Raw genomic sequence first — 24,691 nt, 5'->3', positions numbered from 1 at the left:
TCCGCAATGCAACACGCAGTTTGCTGAACTGATAAGCCATGAATAGCTGATGGCATCATGTCACAGTGCCCCATGGAAGACTTGTGAAATGCTAAATACATTTTTGTTCCCGACCTTCTGCCCTTTTCTTGTTGGCAATCAAGGGTTAAACAATACATGGGAGGGCAGATTGCCTTTTAAATGCAGATGTGGACATGCCATTGCTAATGGGCAATATTAGCACTCCTTGGGTAAACAAATTGCATGCAAAAGGCCGTTAACTTGGACAACAATGAAAGCAGTAGCTGTGCCAAAAAAAAAACTGAGAAAGGAAAACAATGAGCTGACACCCCAGGGCCCATCCTTTGCCTAAGGGTTGATTTAATTTAAGTAGAGCGCCTGCAACACTACCATGTTGGGCCCTGCTTTGAAAAGGTTCAGCAGGTAATGTAGATGCTGTTCCACGAGGGTCGCCAGTGCCTAAGATGACACTGTTTCGAATAAAAGCGGCTATTGCAGTGCCAGGGTGCATATTCACAGCTTCTCCCTTGACTCTGGAAATAAAAACGCTTAAGGGTGAATACAAGTATGTGCAAGTTTGTGTGCTTTGGTACTGAGTGGGGGAGATGACTGGTTCATGAAGTCGTGCTAGACCAAACCGTATTAGGGCAGAGTGGAGCAACTTTAAGGATGGGTAGATATTGCATTAAATTGGTTGGAGTAAGTTTAGTGGAAAAACAGCACCACAGTACAGCTACTTTAAGATTTCTAAAACAAAGGGCAGTCATTGGTCAGATGTGCAGGGTTAAAAGCCAGCTGTGGCATGACTTTCATAGTTTTTTGTGGGCATGTACATTGGCTGAATAGTGGACCTGTGTAGCCTTATTAGTCTGAGCTTCCCTCTTTTAAAGTACCTGTTCCTCTGTAATTTCCTTTCAGTTCTTTCAGAAACTTTCGTAGAAGAATTATTGAACGTATAGAGAAGCAAAGCTTTGAGGCGATCTGATTTCCCTGAGGAAATTAGTATAATGCGCTTAGTCCATTAGCTTTAAGGCTCTAGTCTCCCATACAGTAGAGAGTGCTTTAAATGTTTGTTGGTTGTTGGATATTATAGTGTCTCAAATTAAAATTAATGCTATAGGTGTCACATTTGCGAGAGTTATAACTATTGGCATTGTAAATGACAAAGCTATTAATTTCGCTATTTTCAAAAACAAAACCTAAATAAAAAATTTCATTTACAATACCAATAGCTCTAACTTTCCTAATACGAGACCTATTGCATTGCAAATGCTTGTTTAATATATGGTTTGCGTGGCCCCCCGGCCTCATCCATAATTGTGCAACTTCTATATGTTTAATTGTGCTTTTGTTTAAATGCTTGTGCCTCTGCTCTCATAAAGAGTACAGAGGATTATTCCAGTAATAAATACATATATTTTTATAATATATAACTTGTGTGGTGTCCTTTCATTTGATATTACAGGATTGTGATTGGTAAAACAGCTTGCTTAACTCGACCTCTTGAGTTGAGCCTTTAAGGCTGCTTAGTCCATGCTACCCTTAGGATAGGTTGTCTATAAGGTTGACTTACAACCATCACCATAAGGGATTGTTTGGACTGATAAAAGGTGCCCCCAGAATTGGAGACATCATATATCAGGCCAACTTCTCACATTTGGTGATTTTGAAATCACCAGATGAGGGAGTTGATGGAGCAAGGTGAAGAACAAAATTTTGTTCAAACTTGCGAAGTTAATTTCCCATAATGATTAATCAAATAATTGGCATGTGGTGAAATTACTAATCAACTTAGTTTAAAATGCAATCAACAGTACACACAGGATAATACTAATGTGCTTTATGTTGCAAACGCAAAAGAAAAAATAATAAACTAACCTTGTCTATTGTCTTTGTTAGTATTAAATGCGGCAGTTTAACTAATGGCATGTGCTTTTTATGTGTGCTTATGTTATGTCTTTTGTGACAAAGGCTCATGGAGTTCGTGCAGTCCCTGGAGGGAGAGTAAATATAAAGCTGCCTATTCGTGCTTCTGCTAGGTAACACAATTAACAGGGTTAATTAGTAAAGGGGGAGGGTAACAGAATGGGTCTCAATTCTTTAATTAATTAATGTATTGTGTTTGTTTAATAATAGTTTCCAAAAGAGAGTCCTAAAAGATGATTCAAAAATGGCTGACAGATGCAGATGTGAAACCTTGTCCAGAGTGGAGCCTTATATTTACGCAGTAGTGGAGATTTTTGCTGCACAAACATTATTAATTGAAAGAACAGTTCTTTGCTTGAATAGAATGTGCTCACGTAGAGAAGGCTCAAGGACAGGAAGAAAGTGTTTGCCAAGATTAGGAAGTAATGTTTTGAACTCGAGGGAAAGTAACTTTCCTGAGGAAACGGAGAAATGTGGAAATGAATAGACAATATGGCTTATGTGAAGCCTGGACTTGGTCAAAATGCGGAGGTGACCTAACAGTGGACTGACATGGGTCAGCCAATGAGAAGCCTGGATTTCATTGAAAGAATGTAAAATGTAGAATGTTTAGATAGATAGAAAGGTATAAAACCTGACATCCTGAGCAGGGTAAAAAACTCTTGCTTCCCGATTCCTGAATGACGTGATGTGCTGTTGGACTTTTGGCGCACGTAAGGACAGCTGACTTTAAATGATATTTTCTTTTCAGGTGAAGTGAGAAATAGACAGGGAAATAGATTTAGGCAACGGAAACTGTTATTTTGCTAATATTTCATGATTCTGAGTTTTGCTTGATAATGTCAGTTTAATAATTCATTTCCTAATAAAATGCTGTTTTCTTATTTGAGAATTAAATAAAGATTCTAAAACTTAAATGCTTTTCTAATGAAAAATAAAGTTAATAAATTAGATTTGAAAAAGACAAGCTGGTCTTGTTTATTCATGGTCTAGTTTCCATCAGTTGATCTATCGCCTTGAGTGATTTTGATTTATAGGCAATATTATGTTTAAAACTGCAGTGGTATATAATAATGTAAAAATTATGTGAATAGGTTTTCTAATCAAATCACCTGATTCAGTTGCTCAAAAATTGTCTCATTGGTATTATGGGCCTGTATGAGTGTTTAATGTTTAAGGGTGAGTATTGAGGTGTTAGGTAGCGTTTGTGAGACAGTTTTTCAATCAGAGCGCTGGATCACGGGTAATAAGTTTCCAGGGAGAGGATCATTAAGTATGTATGGGAAGAGCTGGTTGGACAGCTGGGAAAGTGTTATGCAGCCATCTGCAGGTAGCTCTTATTTGGTCATACAGGAGCTTAGCCGAAATGATGGGAAGGGGGCAGAGTCCTTCTTTCTGCATGGTTGCCCCCACTTTCTGCTGATGTGCTTTGACTGAATGTGCCCTTAGCTCCCTTCTAATCGGGGACCCAGGGCCTATGTTCCTTCCCCATGGCCTTGGGTGGCCAAACAGACTGTGCCTAACCAACCCCTAATTTCCCAACTTACCTCTCGAAGTGGTGGTCGCACCCAGAAGACCTTCGTCCCCAAGCCTGCATGCCTTTGCAAACCGGAGGTTCCCAATTGAAACCAACAGGGCGCCTGACGTTGAAACAGCACCCTGCACCCGGCCACCCTAGTGCCGCTGAGCATGCACCTTTGTTGCTACTTTTTTTCCCCATTTGCCCTGAGCTAAAGTCCAGGAGCTTTGCTCCCAAAACCAAGTGGCCTTCTCGTCAGCAGCCACCAACCGGAGGCCCCCTATCCCCTATTGGATAACATTGGCCGTTTGCACTCTGCACCCGGCCGCCCTAGTGCCGCTGAGGGTCTATCTAGAGTGCATGCTTGACCCTTGGGGACCCCTGAGTCCACCCCCAGAACCTCAACTCCCACTACCAAATACTTCCCTCAAAACCAATAACCTCTATTTTCCTCCATAGAATAACATTGACTGTTTTTCTTGGAAAAGTTTGAAGTTTGAAAACCTAAAGAAATCCTTAAGAAATCCTTTCAAATTGCACTAACAAAACGATTTTACTTACTGTTTACAGGAAATGTCCCAGAGTAGTATCCAGGTATACTACTCTGAGTAAGAAAAATAATCTCAAAAGTAACTTGCCTGTAATTTTACTGAAAAGCCCTTTCAAGTCTATGTACTGTATTTACAAAGTATTACATTTCTCTGAAACCATACTGTAAGTCAAAACAAAGTGCCTATACAATTTCAATCCAATCTGTTTACAAACTGCTTTACTACTGTCGAGTATTTATTGCTTACCTGTGCCAGGCTTGCTTGGTTCTAGAAAAGAAAATAACTAAAAGAATAATTTCATACAAAAAATAATTGGTCTCAAGTCCATTCTTTGAGTTTGTGAATTCATTTGCTGACTGAGTGTGTACAACAAATGCTTAACACTGTCCTCTGATGTTGCCTTACTGCTTGACCACACTACCACAAATAGAGAGTGAGGTGCTATATAACTTTACCTCTGCCTACCTTTGGGGATCCACTGGACTCTGTGCACACTATACCACACTTTAGTATACAGAGCCAACGTCCTACACCCATCTTATGTTATGTTATGTTAAATTTGTATTAAGAGCAAAACAGCTGCCCCAGCAACGAGGCGTCCCGGCGCTGAACCATAACAGATACCTGAGGGGAGGGAAGGGAGGGAGAGGAACTGCAGGAAGATTATGTTAGGGAAAACAGAAGTGTGTTCGAGGCATATGGGCTGCAGATGGTACATTATGAATAGATCGCCATCTGGTGTTGGGCTCGGATGATTGCACTTTGTTTTTCTCTTGGAGAGTCTTTTGTATCTTGGTGACTCCTCCCTTGGTTGGTAGTGCGCATGGGCATCGGCTCCATCCTTAGATTGTTTTTTTCCGCCATCGGGTTCGGATGAGGATCGAGACGCTCCAGATCAACTTCAGAAGAAAGTGATTTATCGGCGCGTATTCCCTTTCCAATTCGACGGTATTGTTATCGAACGCGTTCATTTCCATTCCGACGCGTTGCAAATTCAAAATCGAAGAGAAAAACTTGGATCTACGTCGAAGAACAGGAGGCCTTTCTCGACGCAGTCAAGCCCGGAGTCCATGGAAAGGACTCCATTCAAAAAATGTCCAACGTGTGGTGCTAAGTTCCCACACAAGGACCTACACGAGGTGTGCAACCTCTGTCTATCGCCTGAACACGAATCCAGGGACTGCGAAGCCTGCGCAGCATTCTCCTCCAAGCTAACGATTAGAAATCGTCGAGCTCGAAGACACGAGGTTTCCAGAATGCAGGCGGAGGCGATCCCGGAGCTGTTCGGAGACGAGCAAATCGAGGAAGAAGAGGACCAGTCGGGGTCGGAAGGGGACCAGTCGGAGGTCGAAGAACTCATCGAGCAACAAACCGTGAGTGACGACGTCCCCTTACCGAAAAACCGACCCCGTGCGGTAACGACCCCGCCCTCGGGCCCGGTCAAACCGCAGAAAAAAGTTTCCGACGCCCCGCCCTCGGGCCCGGCAACGAAACCGAAACTGAAACCGAAACACTCGGACTCCCACCATGTCGGATCCGACAAAAGGGCGACATCGACTTCGGCACCGAGGCTACAAACAAGGGAAAGCTCGGTATCGAAACATTCCATGTCGAAACATAAATATGATTTATCGCCCAAAAGACACTCGATACCCAAAAAGTCGGAATCGAGCAGACATTCGGTGTCGAAAACAACAAGATCTGACGATCGAAAGCAAAAGCACCTATCGGATCCAGGATCTTCGGTACCGATTCAGGAGCAACAGACAGATCCCAAACAAAAGATCTTGTTTATTGATCCACAAACTGGGAAAGTGGTCACAAAGAAGAGAAAGAGTGAACAGTCAGAAGATAAAACTCTTCCTTCAAAAAAGAGAACAATGGGGACAAATATAACTCCTCCTGCTTCTCCTAGACCTAGAGTCACACCCTCTTCTCCTATTCCTCACAATAGGCCAAATATTCCTACACCTTCCACACCAAGACCAGCTACACCTCAGTCAGATGTAGACAGTGATCTAGGGGAGGGAGAACCTCAAGGGGATGACAAAACTATCCCAGATGAGGAGGACCCATGGGAAAATTATGATGTAGAGTCAGATGAGGACAATGACCCAGAACTATATCCCTCAAAGCCTTCACCACCTGATGATAACACAGGTTTTGTGCAGCTCATTAATAGGGCAGCAAAATATCACAAACTAGACATGCATACAGAACCTCAAATAGAGGATTTCCTGCTAGAGACTCTACCTAATGCACAGAGAACATCAGGTACTCTTCCTATGTTAAAGGGTCTTCTCAGTCACACAGAGGAAATATTTGAAAACCCAGTGAGAGCCAGGGTGTTAAACCCAAGAATTGATAAAAAATACAAAGCGGCTCCAAAGGACCCAATATTTATTAAAGGGCATGTACCTCTAGACTCGCTGGTGGTCTCAAACGCTCGTAAAAGAGCAAATTCATTATCTACAGGAGAGGCTCCTCCACCAGATAAAGAGTCAAAGTTAATAGATGCATCAGGCAAAAGAGTAGCATTACAGGCAGCGAATAGCTGGCGTATAGCCAATACACAAGCACTACTCGCACGTTACGACAGGGCACATTATGATGAGTTAGAAAAACTTCTCACACATCTCCCAAAAGAACATCAGAAAAAGGCAGATCAATTAATACAGGAAGGTAAAATAATAACCAATACTTCCATTAAATGTGCACTAGACGCAGCAGACACTGCAGCAAGATCTATTAACACCAGTGTCATGCTAAGAAGGCATGCATGGCTTAGAATCTCAGGATTCAAACAAGAAGTACAAACAGCCCTACTGAACAAACCATTTGATCAGAAGACACTGTTTGGCTCAAGCACAGACGAGACCTTAGAAAAAATGAAGAAAGATACAGAAACGGCTAAGTCAATGGGAGCATTGCAACAGCCAACACACAGAGGTTCCTTTCGTAGTTCCACCTATAGAGGGGGCTCAAAGAATACAGGAACGAATCAACAATCCACCTCTTTCACACCAACATCACCCAGAGGTAATTCAAGAGGCAGTTACAGAGGTAACAACAATAAGGGTAGAGGCTGCGGAAATAATAACAACCGCAACGCCTCAACACCAAAACAGTGACTTCATAGAACTCCCCCCAGACCACATAACACCGGTCGGGGGACGTCTATCACAGTTCCTACCTGTCTGGGAAAACATCACATCAGACAAGTGGGTGAGACAAATTATCCAACATGGTTATTGCCTAGAACTCACAGCTACCCCACCAAACATCCCCCCCAAACAGCGTCCAATGAGTCAAGATCATCTAACATTGCTAAAAGAAGACGTTCTAGCACTTCTACAAAAGCACGCAATAGAGAAGGTCCCAAAGGATCAACAAGGAACGGGAGTATACTCCCTATACTTCCTGATCCCCAAAAAGGACGGGTCCCTAAGACCAATATTAGACCTCAGACCTCTCAATGCTTACATAAATTCGGAGCATTTCCACATGGTCACGCTCCAACAAGTACTCCCTTTACTGAAGAAAGGGGACTTTCTTTCTACACTGGATCTAAAAGACGCTTACTTTCACATCCCAATTCACAAAGCCCACAGGAAATACCTAAGGTTTGTGTTAGAAGGACAACACTATCAGTTCAAAGTCCTTCCGTTCGGTGTCACAACAGCACCAAGAGTTTTCACAAAATGCCTAGCTGTGGTGGCAGCACACCTAAGAAGACAACAAATACATGTCTTCCCATACTTGGACGACTGGCTAATAAAGGCCAAGTCAAAAGAAGAATGTCTTCACAACACACAGAAGACAATTCAATTGCTGCACCACCTAGGGTTTACGGTGAACTACAAAAAATCACACCTGCAACCAAACCAGATTCAGCAATATCTGGGGGCTACAGTAGACACAGAAAAGGCAATAGCATACCCCAACCCAATCAGAGTACAGACAATGGTCGGGTTAATACAAAGATTTCAACCACAACACTCACTACCAGCACGAGTGTTTATGCAACTATTAGGCATGATGTCCTCCTGCATACTGCTAATACCACATGCCAGACTACAAATGCGCCCAATACAAGAGTGTCTAGCGACACAGTGGAATCAGGCTCAAGGTCAGATTACAGATCTGGTGTTGGTAAACGACCGGACGTATCGCTCTCTGAAGTGGTGGAACACAGAAAACATTTCCAAGGGGCGGTCGTTCCTAGAGCCAATTCCACAAGTGATAATAACAGCGGACGCATCGCTCTCCGGATGGGGAGCGCACATGGACAGATACACAGTGCAGGGGAAGTGGAGTGTGCAGCAAAAGAAACTGCACATCAACTACCTAGAACTATTAGCAATATTTCTAGCACTAAAAGCCTTCCAAATGCAAATAACACGCAAAGCAGTCCTGATCAGAACAGACAACATGACTGCAATGTATTATATTCAAAAACAGGGGGGGACACACTCTCTCCAACTGTCCAGACTAGCACAGGACATATGGAGATGGGCCATTCCTCAAAAGATCTACCTGTTAGCGGAATACCTACCAGGAGTTCAAAATCAGATAGCAGACATCCTAAGCAGACAGTCAGAACAAGTACACGAATGGGAGCTGCACGACCAAATATTGCAGCCATTCTTCCAAAAATGGGAGCAAACCAGAGATAGATCTGTTTGCCAATCATCAGAACGCAAAATGCAAAAACTTCGCATCCAGGTACCCACACCACCGGTCCCAGGGCAATGCACTGTGGATAAATTGGTCCAACAAATTTGCTTACGCATTCCCTCCTCTACCACTAATTCCGTTACTGGTTCGGAAACTGCAGCAACACTCAATGACAATGATACTAGTGGCACCCACGTGGGCAAGACAGCCGTGGTTCACCACGCTGCTACAACTCTCACAAGTACCACATCAAAAGCTAAGATTATTACCCATGCATCTTACACAGAACCATGGAGAAATAATGCACCCAGATCCCAAACAACTGAACCTAGCGATCTGGCTCCTGAAGTCATAGAGTTTGGGTATTTAGATTTACCACCAGAATGCATGGAAATCATTAAACAAGCAAGACGTCCTACCACCAGAGCATGCTATGCAGCAAAATGGAAGAGGTTTGCTATACACTGTAACAGTAAGCACATCAACCCTCTGGACGCATCCACTAAACAAATCATTTGCTACTTACTACACTTACAGCAATGTAACCTAGCATATACCTCTATCAGAGTTCATCTCGCAGCCATAGCAGCGTACCTACAAAACAGGCAACATCTTTCACTGTTTAAAGTACCAGCAATTAAAGCTTTCATGGAAGGACTCAAAAGAGTCATTCCACCAAGAAGACCACCTTCCCCAGTCTGGAATCTCAACATTGTACTTACCAGACTAATGGGGCCACCCTTTGAACCTATGCATAGGTGTGAAATACAATTCCTCACATGGAAGGTGGCCTTCCTCATAGCTATCACGTCACTGAGAAGAGTAAGTGAACTGCAGGCTTTTACGATTCAAGAACCATTTATGCAATTACACCAAAATAAAGTGGTTCTTAGAACAAACCCAAAATTCTTACCGAAGGTTATTTCAGCATTCCACATCAATCAGGCAGTGGAATTACCGGTTTTCTTTCCAAAACCACAAACAGTAGCAGAAAGAGCCCTACATACATTGGATGTTAGAAGGGCCATATTGTACTATATAGAAAGAACACAAACTTTCAGAAAGACAAAACAGCTATTTGTTGCGTTTTCTCCTACACATAAAGGCAATCCCATCTCCAAAGCAGGCATTGCCAGATGGATTGTAAAATGCATTCAAATATGCTATTTAAAGGCAAAGAGAACATTAACTGTTCCTCCTAGAGCTCACTCTACACGTAAACTAGGAGCATCTATGGCATTTTTGGGAAACATTCCACTAGATGACATATGCAAAGCAGCTACCTGGGTTACACCGCACACCTTCACAAAACACTATTGTGTAGATGTGCACACAACAAGCTAGAGTGGGACAAGCAGTATTAAAAACATTGTTTCAGACAGTTGCAACAGACACGGGCGACCACCGCTAGGGAGAGAACTGCTGTATAGTCTATTCATAATGTACCATCTGCAGCCCATATGCCTCGAACGGAATATGCTACTTACCAGTATGCATCTGTTCTTGGCATAGAGGGCTGCAGAGTGGTACATGCCCTCCCAGCCTCCCCGGAAACCTGTGTCTGTTCCAACATTATCTTATTTAGATACACTAACATGGGCACTCTTATCTGTATTCTACTATACTACTCCATCTAACCCTACTATGGCAAAACAATCTAAGGATGGAGCCGATGCCCATGCGCACTACCAACCAAGGGAGGAGTCACCAAGATACAAAAGACTCTCCAAGAGAAAAACAAAGTGCAATCATCCGAGCCCAACACCAGATGGCGATCTATTCATAATGTACCACTCTGCAGCCCTCTATGCCAAGAACAGATGCATACTGGTAAGTAGCATATTCCTTTAATTGCCTTACGAAAGGCCATCAAGTTTGTCATGGAGCGAATGTGGGGTGGCAAGGAATTCCAAAGCTTCGCCCCCAAAACTTTGAAAGAACGGCCACCCATTCTGCTAAGCCTTGTACGAGGGACAACCACAAGGTGTTGTCCTAAGGAACGTAGGGCGCGCTGGGGGGTGTAAGGTACCAGGAGTGGGCGTAGGAGTCCAGGACAGTCAGATCTAAGAATTTTAAAGGCAGTGGTGAGAGCCTTGAATCGAACTCGGGCTTCAATACGCAGCCAGTGTAGCTTCTGGATGGTGTTTCTGGCAGAGCATCTGCGAGGGAGGCCTACCACAGCCCTAGCTGCTGAATTTTGTACCCGTTGCAGCCGAGCCATTTCTGCTTTGTTGATGCCTAAGAATAGGACATTGGCATAATCCAGTCGAGCCAGAATGATAGATTGAACTATCAGTTGGCGCATATTGGGGTAAAAAAAACCAAGTATCGGATGAAGGCTCCTCAGCAGGCCCACACAAGTAGCTGCCACTTTCTTTGTGTGGGTCTGGAAATTGAGGTAGGAGTCCAGCCAGACACCTAGATTTTTCACCACATTTTTGGGGGAAGGAATGGGGCCAAGTAGGGACGGCCACCAATGTTCGCTCCAGTAGCAGGGATTTTTTCCCAGTAGCAGCACCTCTGTTTTTCCAGCGTTCAGCTGTAGGCAGTTGTGTGTCATCCACTGCGCGACTGCTGCTAAGCCATTCTTAAATTTCGCAGCTGAGATTGAGGGGCCTTCCGTTAGAGAAATGACCAGCTGCGTGTCGTCAGCGTATGACACCAGCGTGAGGTCCCACTCTTTTGCCACTTCAGCGAGAGGCTGGACATAGAGATTAAAAAGGGATGGGCTAAGCGCCGACCCCTGAGGAACTCCTTGCTCTATGGAGTGAGGCTGAGAGATAAATGGGGGGGCTGAGACCCGGAAGGATCTATCCTTCAGGAAGGACCGAAACCACTCAAGGGCCAGATCGCTGATCCCTATAGCCTCGAGACGTTTTAGCAAAAGAGTGTGGGAGACCGTATCAAAGGCCGCGCTGAGGTCAAGTAAGATCAGCGCAGCACTTTGACCGGCGTCCAGAATGTTCCGGAGGTGTTCAATGGTAGTCAGCAGGGCGGACTCGGTACTGAATCCCGGCCTGAAGCCATTCTGTGAGGGGTCCAGGATTTGATTTTGAGCCATATAGTTGGACAATACTTTGTTCACATGGGCTTCTGCCAGTTTCGATGCCCATGGAAGCAGCGAAATAGGTCTAAAATGTTCTGGCTTTGTGGGGTCTAGCGTGGGCTTTTTAATAATCGGGGAGACCCATGCCTGCTTCCAGCATGTGGGAACCACCGCCGAGGAGAAAGAGAGGTTGAGTAGGGTGGCCAGGGGGGGGGGGGGGGGGGGGGGAGTAAGAAATCCAGGGATTCTAAGAATTTGGCTGGTCTCATCGGATCTGTAGGCGAGCCGGACTTAACCTGTGTGCATAGCTTGGCTAGATCGTCAAGAGTTATACTAGGTATAAGTGGCAAACTGGGATTGGCGGGCGAGAGTTTACGAGGGTTGAGGAGTTCCGGGGAGTCCTGTGGAAAGGCGTTGTAGATTTTCCTCACTTTTTCTATAAAGAAAGTAGCGAGGTCGTCACATTGTTGTGAGGAGGTAATGCATGGAGCTGGGTTAGAGCTGTTTTGGAGTTTTTGTACTAGCTTAAAAATAGTTTTTGAGGGGTTTGCACTTAAGCTGATTTCCTTAGCATAAAAGGATGCACGGGTGTTGCGTACCGCCTTGTGGTACGACCTCAATTTTGACAGGTAGAGGGCTTTATCCGTATCCTTATACTCTTTCCTCCAACATCGTTCAGCTCTTTTGCAGTCTTTCCGCATGGTTTTTAGATTCTCATTGTACCATGGGTTAGAAGGGGTACTACGGGTTTTGGTCCATTTCGCTGGGATTAGGGTGTCAAGTCCTGTGGTGATCCACTCATGGAAAGCAGCATAGGCTGTATTTATGTCTCTGTTCTCAGAGTTAGAGTGGAAGTCTTAGAGCCTTCCCCGTATTTATTTTTCTCCCTGGGTTCCTAGAAGTCTAGTACACTGCGACCTGTAAGGGAGTGGGAACTGCGCTGTCTTTTCCACAGCAACATGGTTTTGAAAGGGGGTCTACTAGAGCCAGTAATGTAAGAATTGTGCTTCTGTACAGTAAGCATATAGAGTGAGGTGAGGTGCGCCTAAGCCTCCCTGCTTAAGCTGAAAAGTCAGTACTTACCAAGATAGTCAAGCTTGTTTGCCCTCCCAGACTAAGGCCACCATGAGGGAGCAAAGCCATTTCAAAAGTGTGTGATTAAGTGGCAGTGGTAGGTTTACAGAACGATACAAGAATTTTGACAATTCCACCATCTTCACTAAGGTGTTCCTGCTGATCAAGGACACTCGGACCAGGAGGAAAAATTTCCCCTCCAGCCACTTTACTGCGCGACCATAGTTCACGTTCCAGAGTTGGTGTGTATCGCGGCTGAGTCAAATTCCCAGATATTTGACAGGGCCTTCTGCCCAGGTTAAAGGGTATTCCAGCTTGGTGTGTGTGGCATCTGTGAGGGTGAATAATATCGATTTGGACAGGTTGATGTTTATTTCGACAGCCCCCAAACCGAGTGACCTCCCTTAACACGGGGTGTGGGTTTACCATGGGGTTTTGTATGTAAAGTGAAATGTCTGCGTTTAGTGAGATGATCAGTCCCCTACCGGTGATTCCCAATCCTATAGCGGTATGATGCTGGCGTAACCGAGCCACTAGGGGCTCCATCGCAACAGCAAAGAGGAGAGGGGATAGAGGGCATCCTTGTCTCGTGCCCTGAGTAATTGGGAATGTATCCAAGAGGTAATTTATTCACCCTCAGTCTTGCGGTGGAGTTAGTGTAAAGTAAGAGGATCAGCTGAATAAAGGTGTTCTGAAGCATGTTCTGGACAGGATTGAAAACCAGTAGGCCCATTCCAGCGTTTCTAACGCCTTTGTGGTATCAAGTAGGGCGTCAAGAGCCAGTTGATGAGTCTAGATGATGTAATACCGCGAAGAATGTGCGTAGGTTGTGTTATGAATGGTCGAAGAAAGAATCCAGATTTGTCGGGTCTGGCTAGGAGTGGGAGAAGGGGTTTTAGTCAATTAGCGAGTAATTTGGCGCATATTTTATTGTCTAAGTTTATCAGGGATAGCGGATTGTATGAGTCGTGGATATTTAAAGGTTTTTATGGTTTTATTAGTGTCAGTATTACAGCTTCCCTCATGGATGGAGTAAGGTGCCTGTGTCTATGGACTCCTGAACAACAGCAACGGGATGAGGCACTAATGAAGTTGCATATGTTTTGTAGAAGGAGGCAGTCAGCCCATCCTGCCCCGGGCCTTACCTCTTAGCATACTGTGTATCACCTGAATTCTATCCTTAGTGGTGAAGGGTTCGTCTAGGTAGGCGCGGTGTGACTCACCCAGCCACAGCACCTCTATCGAGTCTAAATATTCGGGCAGGCACTCAGTTGAATTATAAGGGTGGAGGAGTAGATTAAGTTTATTGGCTAGGATTCTTGCGGGTGGTCCCCCTCGCCATAGCGTCTGGCTCTGGCATATTTCTCTAAACATTCAGTTTCCCTTTGAGTCTTGCCCCCATATACGGTGAGTTTCTCCCGGAGGGTGGCAATGTGTTCAGAACTACTCTTGCGGTAATACTTCACCTCTGTTTCGCGTATATCGTGTTCCAGCTGATTCAATGTCTGTCTGATCGACCTTAGCACTCCAGTTGTTTTGCAATGAAGGCCCCTCTGATAGTTGACATTTTTTTAATCACACGTGTTTGAATCCCTTTGTTCCAGTACTTTGAGTAGCCAAATTATGTAATGGATTTACTAATATTGCTTGTTTTGGGTCGCAACTCAAACTAGACTTGAAGTGTCTCCACTATGAGATAAACTGTTATCCTGCCCATAATTTCCTGTAACTCTTACCCCAGTCCCATCATAATCCTGGTTTTGCACATCCCTTTTTACTAACTTCATTAGCACTTTTTACTAGTATAATATGATTTATCTTTGTTTTACAGGCTCCCGATGGCCACATATTCCTTGAAGCCTTCTCACCAGTTTACAGATATGCCCAAGATTTTCTGGTGGCTATAGCCGAACCTGTGTGCAGACCAGTCCACATACACGAGTACAAACTAACTGCATACTCTCTCTACGCTGCTGTCAGTGTTGGCTTGCAGACTGGTGACATCATCGAGTATTTACAGAAACTGAGCAAGACTGGTGTCCCAGATGGCATTGCACAATTCATTAAGGTGAATATATGTACAAAAATGTGACTATCTTCAGGGGTTGTAAAGTCTGTCAATTGCCCATAAACATTTGCTAGATGTTTTATTTGTATTTTATTTGACGTATTTGTGTAGATCATTCAGGGACTAACCACAGTAAGCATTCGCCTCAAGACATTCTGTGGTACATTGAATATATTGTACTGCTTTTTCAGCAGCATTGCAGATTTAATAACCTTGGAGTCACTCTAAACAGCATTTATAAGCTGACAGGCATGCTAAAACAGAAAGTAATTGGGTTGCCTAGAAAAAGTTAATCTGGTTGGCCTAACTCTGTATCTCCATCTGTAGACAATCCCAAGGGTGCGTGGCAAACTGGAAAGAAGCTGTCATTGCCAAGTATGGAGCAGCTAAATAAGGCTATCACTCCTTGGTGGCGAAGTGCTGATTTTACATATTTTATGGATTAATATGAGGAAGCCTGATTTCTTCAATATTGGGGGCGAATTCTTGAGCGGCCTTATGACTCAATTAGAATGTGAAGGGCTAAGGAAGATTTAACATGGAGGCAGTTAGTACAACACATGTTTACACTAAAAAAATATTAATTCCTCTGTCAGCCATCAACCTATTGTGTAAAAAGGTCCTAATGCAAAGATTCTTGTAGCAGCAAAAATAAAGTTAAAAAAAAACAACTATTTTCCAAGACCGTCAATAGTTACCCTTTTTGTTTCTCGTCCACAGCCGCATAGTTTAGCATATATCAAACCATCCAACATAGCCTTCTTTATGCTTTGGCTTCCAGAAGACTCTGTGTAGTGGACTGGCTGATTTCTCTAGAGTAGTACTTAACGGGTCAGACTGGCAGAATCCTGAATGTGTGTGGTTTTACGTGTTCAAAGGCTGTGGTCACCCGGGCATGAAGAGGTTTGGATGCCCAAAGGAAGGGAGCCGTTTGCCAGTGTCTGGTTGTAGGCTGCATCCTCAGCTGGAAATTGCCATAGTGGGACTCTAACCCAGTGACTGCCAGCACCCAGGTTAATAGTCAGAGTCTCACAGCGGTAGGCCTGAGAGTAGTGTTGACTGGCATAAGAGAAATGTAAACTATAGAAGACTTTTGTCCCCTCCAGTGGTGGAAATGGGGTCCTCTGCTTTCACAGGATTGGACCCTTAGACTTGAACTGGAGCGACCAATTCTGACATGGAAGGGCTGCCTCTGCTGGCTTACCAAGAAAATACCTAGACCAGGCAGACTACTGCATGATACAGTCTATGTACCACACATTTGAGTTTCAGGCCAACTTTGAAAGTCCTGAAAACTGAAGTACCTATAGTATGCAACCCCAGTAGTCGCAGCAGTGCAAGTTGAAAAATGCTCTTTGCAGCATGAGGCTGGTCTCTGACACCGCTAGGAAGGCTAATAGTCCCCTCCATGTTTCTTAGCTGGCAGAAAAGTGTTCCCTGATTAGGATGGCGGGAAGTATCAAGTTCAACAAGTGGCCCATTTGGAAAAACTGCAGTGATTTTGAACTTTTAAAGGCACTCTGTGTAGATGTTTTGCAAAACATGGAAGACTGAATGAATTTGGAATTGCTGCGGGCAATGTTTGTTTTAATATTCGGTAAATCAACTGTGAAAACTGGCCAAGCAGTCTATAAAACATGCCCAAAGCCCGCCTTGCACAGCTGGAGGCCAGCTCTGCACAGTTGGAGACGGCCCAGGCCACTGCTGATACTCCTGACTTCTCCTGGTAACTTGCTTTACTCCGTGAGGAAATTTGTCATGTTTCCTTGGACTCTACCAAAATGCTTTGCGATCCTCGGTTGCACGTGTGTATGGCTGGGGTGATAAAAACGGCAAATTGCTCCATAACTTTATCTCTTACCCTAGGACGGACCGCGTCATCCTGGAGGTTTGCGAATCAGCCGGCCACCTCGAGGGCCATTGCTCAGGCCTTTGCAGGGTACTATGCCACTCTCTATGCTGCCAGGCCTCCTGCAGATTCTTTGGCTGCAGTGCTGTCGGAGACCGGGACCCAGCTGCCCTGCCTCCCCCCAGGACGTTTCAGAGACCCTGAATCACCCCCTTTCCCCGGAGGAGATCCACGGGGCCATTTCACTCCTACACTCGGGCAGGGCGCCTGGGCCAGATGGGTACCCGCAAGAATACTATGCAACCTACCGAGACCTACTGGTCCCACACCTGATGGCGCTGTTCCAGCACGTGGTGGACACAGGGTCTTTTCCTCCTGTAATGGATGTGGCAACCATAGTGGTTCTCCCGAAGACATGACCGATCTCCCTTGCCTGTGCGGATTACTGCCCCATTTCCCTCATCAACACCGAGGTGAAACTCTTTGCTACTGTACTGGCCCAGCGGATCCACCACCACTTACACATCCTGGTCCACCCGGACCAGAGCGGTTTTATGCCTGCCTCCATCTCGTCCTTGCGCACCACCACGCCCGATACCTGGTCTGGCTTCTCATCGATTTTGAGAAAACGATTGACACGGTTGCTTGGGGTTATTTGGAGGACGTGCTGGAATTGACGGGGTTCGCCTTCCCTTCCGGCGCCTTGTCCGCATCCTTTACTCCAGTCCCTCTGCGAGGGTCCTAATCAATGGGGTGCTCTCGGAGAAATTTCCCATCCAGTGGGGAACTCGCCAGGGATGCCCACTCTCGCCGCACTTGTTCGTGCTGGCGATGGAGCCCTTGGCCTCTCTTGTACGCCAAGACTTCGGCATCCGTGGGTGGGCTTGGGTCCCTTATCGGGTCGACAAGATCGCCCTCTACGTCGACGACGTTCTCCTTTTTCTGGCAGATCCTGAGAGCTCTGACCTGTGTTGTCTGGCGGTCCTCTACGCATGGGAGCGGGTCTCGGGCCTGCGGCTCAATCCGGCAAAGGTCACCCTGGTGCTTCTACATCCATCGCGAGAGTGCTTTGAATGACAGACTAACATTCCTCTGTGCAGGCTGTCCTTTAAATATTTGGGTGTGTGGATCGCCCTACTCCCGGAACTCGAATGGGCCTTAAACATTACGCCCCTGGTCAACAAGACAAAAGCGGACCTTCGGAAATGGCAGTCCCTCCCGCTCAATCCCATTGGTAGGAGTGCCCTCTTTAAAATGATGGTTTTCCCCTGGTTCTTGTATATTTTACAAAACTTCTCTCCATCTTCCAGGTAGCTGGTTCAGTGAAATTGATGGTATCCTCACCAGATTTCTCTGGGTGGGTGGGAGACCGTGAATACCCCTGGCGCATTGCCATATACCTCACTATGACTGGGGCATGGGAGTTACCGATCTCCACGAGACTCATCGTGATCCATGAATGGTTCGTGGGCGGCTGGTCCGACCCGGCATACCAGGTGGAACTTCGCTCAATGGATTTCTATCAACTCAAGGCTTACTTATATGGAGCCCCCATACCCCAAGATCTCCCCCCAGTCACCAGGATAGTTTTCTTGGCTTGGCGCACTGCGTTATGCCACACGAAGTGGGACCGGAAACTCACTAGACAGACAACTCTGTGGTGTGGTACGTGGCTGCGGGAGGCCTAGTCTCTTTCTGTCTTTAACCGATGGGACAGCATTGGGATCTCGCTTCTCGGCGATCTCTGGGTGTGGGACCACATCAGATCCTTTGTGGACTTGCAGCAGCGCTTCTCCCTCCACCCCTCTCAATCCTACAAATACCTGCAATTTAGACATGCGCTCCGCGTACACATTCCATCTCCAACCTCCCTCCCGTAATTCAGCACTCTAGAAGCCCAGGTGATGATGGGGAATTTGGGTAGAGGGGGGGGGGGGGGGGGGGTGAACAATGGTCCAGCATCTTTAGATTTGCTGCGTGCCCACTGGGAGGGGTCGCTGGGCCCCTTGGAGGTCGCAGACTGGAGGGAAGCTCTTATGGCCCCTAAAATGCAGACTATCTCCTCCAAGCTGAGGTTAGTCCAACTCTATTGCTTGCACGTGGCATACCTCACTCCTTGCGTGTCTTTACAGCACCCGACTGCGGTCCTCCTCCAATTGTGCGCGATGCGACCATGCTCCTGCAGACTTCTACCACATAGTCTGGCTATGTCCGGTCCTGGCGGCGTTCTGGGCAGGGGTGGAGCTGGAACTTAAACTGACCCAGGGGTGGGCGGTCCCACACGACCCGGTGCGCTTGCTCCAGGGGGTGTTTGAAGGCCTAGATGGTTCCTGAGCAGATAAGCGCTTCCTCAGAACAGCGGTGGCGGTGGCAAAGCGAGACGACATTACAGCGCTCTGGTCCCAGGTCAAGCCTCCTAGCGTCAGGAAATGGAAACGGGGGAGTTGACTGGTGTGGGACCCAAGAGGAATCCCTCTTTGAAGCTCGTGGCTGTCTAGAACTTTTTATGAAGGTTTGGGGCAAATGGTTCAACCTAGTCTCCTAAAGGGGTTTCGGATGTGTAGTCCTGAAGTCACTTACGGGCATTATTTTACCCTGCAGTATGCCTTATGCTGCTCTGTCTCTAGTTTTGTGGTTGTAAACAATCGTCCTAATGTATTTGATTTTGCTACCAATCTATTTTGGTGTGATTTATACTCAATAAAATTGATTATAAAAAAAACAATGACCGAAGGCAGACAAAAAATGGCCCACACACTGACATGTCAGACCAGCCCATAGAGCACTGCTTACTTGTCCAATAGGCCAGTCCTACACTGGCCGAAGCGGGCCAAGCAGCCTTTTGGTAGGTACACTGGCCTTGAACATCTGAGAGAAGGGTTGGGACATTATGCCAGGAGTGGGTGTATTAGGGGTTATCACCTGGTGGAATGCACATCAGTGCAGATGCAGTTTTGGAGCCTGTGAGAAGTTGGCCTGATATGATGTTTCCAATTCTGGAACCACCTTGTATCAGTCCAAACAATCCCTTATGGTGTCTGGTTGTAAGTCAACCTTATAGACAAGCTATCCTAATGGTAGCATGGACTAAGCAGCCTTAAAGGCTTGACTCAAGAGGTCGTGTTAAGCGAGCTGTTTTACCAATCACAATCCTGTAATATCAAATGAAAGGACACCACAAAAGTTATATATTATAAAAATATATGTATTTATTACTAGAATAATCCTCTGTACTCTTTGAGTGCAGAGGCACAAGCGTTTAAACAAAAGCAAAGTTAAACATATGAAAGTTGTACAATTATGGATGAGGCCCAGGGGCCACGCAAACCATATATTAAAAAAGTGGTATAAGAGATACCAATCGAACAGTGGTTAGGCCTAGGGCCTAGGGAATCGTTAGGAGCAGTCGGGACTAGCAATGCTGAAGTCGGGAAAAGCGCTTAAAGCACACACATGCACCAATGCAATGTCAATGGTGCGTAAAAGTTATAAAGTTATAGTTAAAGGAGACTTCCGCTTAACCTAGCAGGATGAAACTTTAGACACATACACTAGAGGTGTGTACCAGTGTAAGAACACCGGCGTTGCTGAGTTACCTCACCCACAGGAAGCGGGTGCACAGGTGCGAAGTAGTGTCTAGTTTTGTCACGCTGGTTGATGGTGCTTGGTGCTGAAGATGCTGCAGGCGTCGAGACGAGAAGTGTCCGTTGTGATCCAAGGGTGGATCGAAGATAAAGATGATCTGAAAGCAGAGGGGACAGAGTCTGGGTCACTCAGCAGTGACCAGGGTGGAACCAGGACGGAACCAGGCAATGTCGGGCGCTTTCAGGTCGCTGTCGGGAAGCTTCTCTCCGCTGCCACGTGGACTCTGGGGCTCCGAGGATGTCCAGGAGTGGATCACGAGCTGTCCCACGAAGGCTCTCGCTGTCGGCGGTGTCGTCTTCCGGATTGCAGCAAACAACCCTTGGCAAGCGCAACCCACGCAGGACTGGAAGATGGCTTAATACTCGGGCCAGGAAGGTCAGAGCGGGTGCTCCTTTTCAGAGGAGCGAGCGCAAGTCTGGAGCAACCAGATTCACAAGTTGGGTTTCAAGGTTCGTCTGCACTGGGGCCACTAGCCAACGGGCAAGTGACCGGGCCAACGCGTTGAGCCAAAAGATGCAGAAGGGCCCCACGCAGCACTCTGTGAGTGTGGAGGGGTGAGCTTCGGTGCAAGAGAGGCTCAGGGCTGGGGCTTCTCAAACCCCAATGCCCAGCTCCGAGTGTCACTCGTGGGTTGCACGGTCATCGTCTCGTGGTCTTTCCAAGATGGCGGGCCCCACGCTTCAGGTCACCTCCACGGGTCTCAGCTCTGCAGGGACTGTGGATCGGGCTGTTAGAAGGCAGGCACGGTTGGTCTTGTCGAACTCTGTCGCTCGAGTTCCGGCGGGAACTGCAACAAAGCAAACGTCGAGGTGCTGGATGGTGCCTGTTTGCACAGGGTGGTCACTCCTTGACCACAAGGGAGATTCTTCAGTCTTCTACGTCGAGTAGGATGTCGAAGGGTCCAGAGTTTTGTTTCATAAGTTTTCAGTCAGGATAATCTGAGGGCGTTGGCACTGCTCCCATTCTTATACCAATCTAGGGGGCTGGATTACCTGCTAGGTCCCCTCCTATGGGAGGGACCAGGGAAGGGGGTGGTTACACCCCTTTACCCAGTTTCGCGCCAGGACTGGGGCTGGTGAGCCCCAGAACCGATTTGACTGGATTATGCAAGGGAAAGCCTTGTGCTCCCCCTGCAGTGTCTAGTTTCTTTCAGCCCTCCCTGCTCCAATCCACTATCTCCTGTCAGGGGTGGTGTGCACCTCCTCCTTTGTCCAGGCCTCCTCTACAAAGTTTCGGTCAGCAGCAGGAGGTCAGACTTGTGTCGGGGCAGCAGCATCCATTTTGTGATGCTGAGGCTCTGGTTAGGATTAACCGCGTTTCAGTAAAGTAACATGTATTCTCCCTCTAGAAGGGTGGAATGCTACCCCCGTCGCCATTCGTATTCCAGTCGTATTCCAAATCGTATGACACCTTACACGACATGTGTTTATGAAGCCAAACCAAAGTTAGCACATAACCGCGATGGGTTATAATGCACTTAAGAGTATATGTTATGGCAATATCCCGGAACAGCTAAGGGAGTTGGTCCCGACAGCTGCAGACAGGCTCAGCTCATGCTAGAGCACCATCTCACATAAAACCAAGCACTCTGCCTCCAGGATTGTTAAGGCCTGCCATAGGAGTGATTTTAGGTATATATGTGTCCAGATATACGTTTAGATATTGGTATACTATATCTAAGCAAGGGTTGATTACACCACCTTGCCCCAGCTGAGTGATCAGCCAGTTGTGTCAATTGAAGTACCAGCCAGGGGTGGCAAAAGATATGCTGCAGCCCCTGGTAGGCCTTGGATGCACCTATGCCCTAGGCACCTATAGTGCACTGTATAGGGGTTGACAAGGTGTCCAGTACCAAATTGGTTATGTACCTATAGTACATGTATGTGAATTTAGAGAGCGAACAGCCGGCTGTGGGTCTGATTAGCAGGACCACAGCCACATTAAGTCGAAAACCAGTGAAGCAAAAAGCAAAAATAGGGGTGACCATAGGAAAGCAGACCCTACTCTCCTACAATTACACATTACTCTTATGATGCGAAAGTACTGAAATTAGGTGGTTACGCCAGCTTGGGTAATTAAGAGTAATTTGGGGCAATCTTTTCTACTCTCTTCCTAGACCTACTCCCTGGAGGCTCACGCATCAGTTGAAGCTGGTGCAGGTAAGTGCGATGGGGCAGTGGAGTGGTGCGGGGGAACAGAATAGTTATCATTTATATAATTTGACCTATTCTGTCGCCTGTCGACTTCCCCGCCATGCCGCCCCCCAACACGCTTACATGCGCCGGCCGCTGCTGCATTTACATGCACTGTAATGCTGCAAGTTTACTGTGCAGCTGGAGCCAGGTCCATTTATTCACCACAAAGTCTGTCAGCCAACATTGCTCTGAAGTAAAATAGGCAACACCATTCAGTTTTTATTAGTTCTATTTTTTTTAGACATAAACCTGACATGTCCTAAACCCCAACTCCGGGCTCGGGTCTTAAAAACAGGTGGAGGAACTAAAAGAATAAACATTGTGCATTGGTGTCACTGATATCACAGAAAGGGATGTCGCCACCTCAATTGCTTTGGTAACGCTCAACAATTTGAGAAGGTGCAAAAAAAGTCTGGGACTGAGTAGGTCATTTCCATTCAAAATGTTTATGAAGAGGTTGGTAGGTAATAGTAATTTGTTTATTGTATAGTTAGTAAAAAAACGTAACAATTTACGTAAAAACAGCATTCGGCAAATATTAGCTTAAAACAACAAAAACAATAGAAAATAAAATTTCCGTAAAATTCCTTTCATGTTTGTGAACTTGCATAAAACATAAAAAAGCAATTCTTAAGTCGGTATTTACATATATTAATAAGAGACGTCCATCTGTCTTTTAACCACAAGACTGAAGTGTCCAGATAAAATTATTTTGTTAAGGACTCGCATGCTTTCAAAAGTTTTTCATGAGCTTGCAAAAACTTTATCGTTCTACAGTAGGTATTTACCTGACTTGAGGGTACTTACTAGGTGGCGGGGCTGCTCCAGACAACACTGTCCCATTATGACTCAACTACATAAGTAAAACCCTAGTTAAAACAATATGCGCGCCCTTCATCTTGGACATTTTTTATTTAAACTGTCTATTAAGCTTCTTTCATTTAACTTCACCTCCTCACAAACCTGCAGTTTACTAAACACTCTTACTGTGTTTAGCATTATTTGCCGGATATGGCCTGGGATTTCCGAATGGCGGTCGATTATGAGGTGTACCAGATTCCAGAAATTTCTGTCAGGTGGTTGGGGGGGAGGGGGGGGGGGGGGGGGCGGCGACTTTGAAAAAAATTCAGCTTGGGGGGCTTTATCGAAACAAGTTTCAAGACCTCTGCTGTAAGATAACATTTGATAAAGTGAATCCTTTGCTTATTAAGAATGTTAGCAAAAGTGATATAAAGCGGAGATATAATACTGTGAAGGATTCTGATAGAATAAAAGATGCAAGTCAAAAACAAAGTGTTATTGCTTACTGCAAAATCCCCTTTGTGGTGGGTATGCCGACATACTTAGTCGTGGTAAGAAACATTCAGCATAGATTTTTTTTAACAAGGCGGAGACTTGGTACATTACATTATATCACAGCATTCTCTAGCATGGAAAAGTGGTCTTATAAATTACCAAACTGTCTGTGAGATGGAAAAACTCCCCAGTCTGACTGCATTTTTTTCTTCTTCTGTAGTTTTTGTAGAAATAACAGGAAAACCATTATTTTTTACTAATAGGCTTTTTCTTTACAAACGTGCTTTTAATTTTTTATGTAGTTTGGATAATATGAAAACTGTGTACTCTGTTATCTCTTCCATACAAAGGGCGATTAGGATAAGCAAAGATTTGTTCCATCTAGATGCATTAATATATGAAAAACCTGACAATTGTATCTAGTTTTGTTATTCAATGTGCTATGTAAAATCAAATTAATACATAAAACTCATATTATTTCATACAGATTCTACCCAGGTTATATACTAGCATTTTGTACATTATGCATATTTTGCACATAGGCTATCTTTGCACATGTAAACCGTATAGTTGATAAAGATAATCAGAATGTTAGAAATCATTGGTATCTTTCCCTTTTAAAACTGTATGTATCTGAAAATTGTTTTTTAAATTAGAATATTGTACCTTTTTGTGTGCTTTTATGGTTGTAGATTTTTACACCGAATAAAGCGGATTTGATTGATTTGATAGCTCACAAACTTCACGGAGGAAACATTAGAGAACATACTTTGCAATGGCACAATTCTTCATGTACCAATAGGGGGGATGGTTGGATACTAACTGATGTCAGGCACGTTTTCTTG

General features: G+C 45.4%; 1 protein-coding gene across 3 annotated transcripts in view; it reads left to right on the top strand.

Annotated features, from left to right (window-relative positions):
* ERCC3 (ERCC excision repair 3, TFIIH core complex helicase subunit) overlaps positions 1-24,691 on the top strand; it is a 1,672,020-nt gene that overhangs the window by 135,915 nt on the left and 1,511,414 nt on the right. For all 3 annotated transcript variants that reach the window (XM_086961802.1, XM_086961803.1, XM_086961804.1), the window contains one exon: positions 14,625-14,861. In XM_086961802.1, coding sequence (XP_086817928.1) covers positions 14,625-14,861 — 237 coding nt within the window. The remainder of the gene's footprint in view (positions 1-14,624; positions 14,862-24,691) is intronic.

Source organism: Lissotriton vulgaris, chromosome 3_1 (assembly GCF_964263255.1).
Source record: "Lissotriton vulgaris chromosome 3_1, aLisVul1.2, whole genome shotgun sequence".
In the NCBI taxonomy this organism is placed as follows: Eukaryota; Metazoa; Chordata; class Amphibia; order Caudata; family Salamandridae; genus Lissotriton; species Lissotriton vulgaris.
This window is presented reverse-complemented; position numbering and strand designations above follow the sequence as displayed.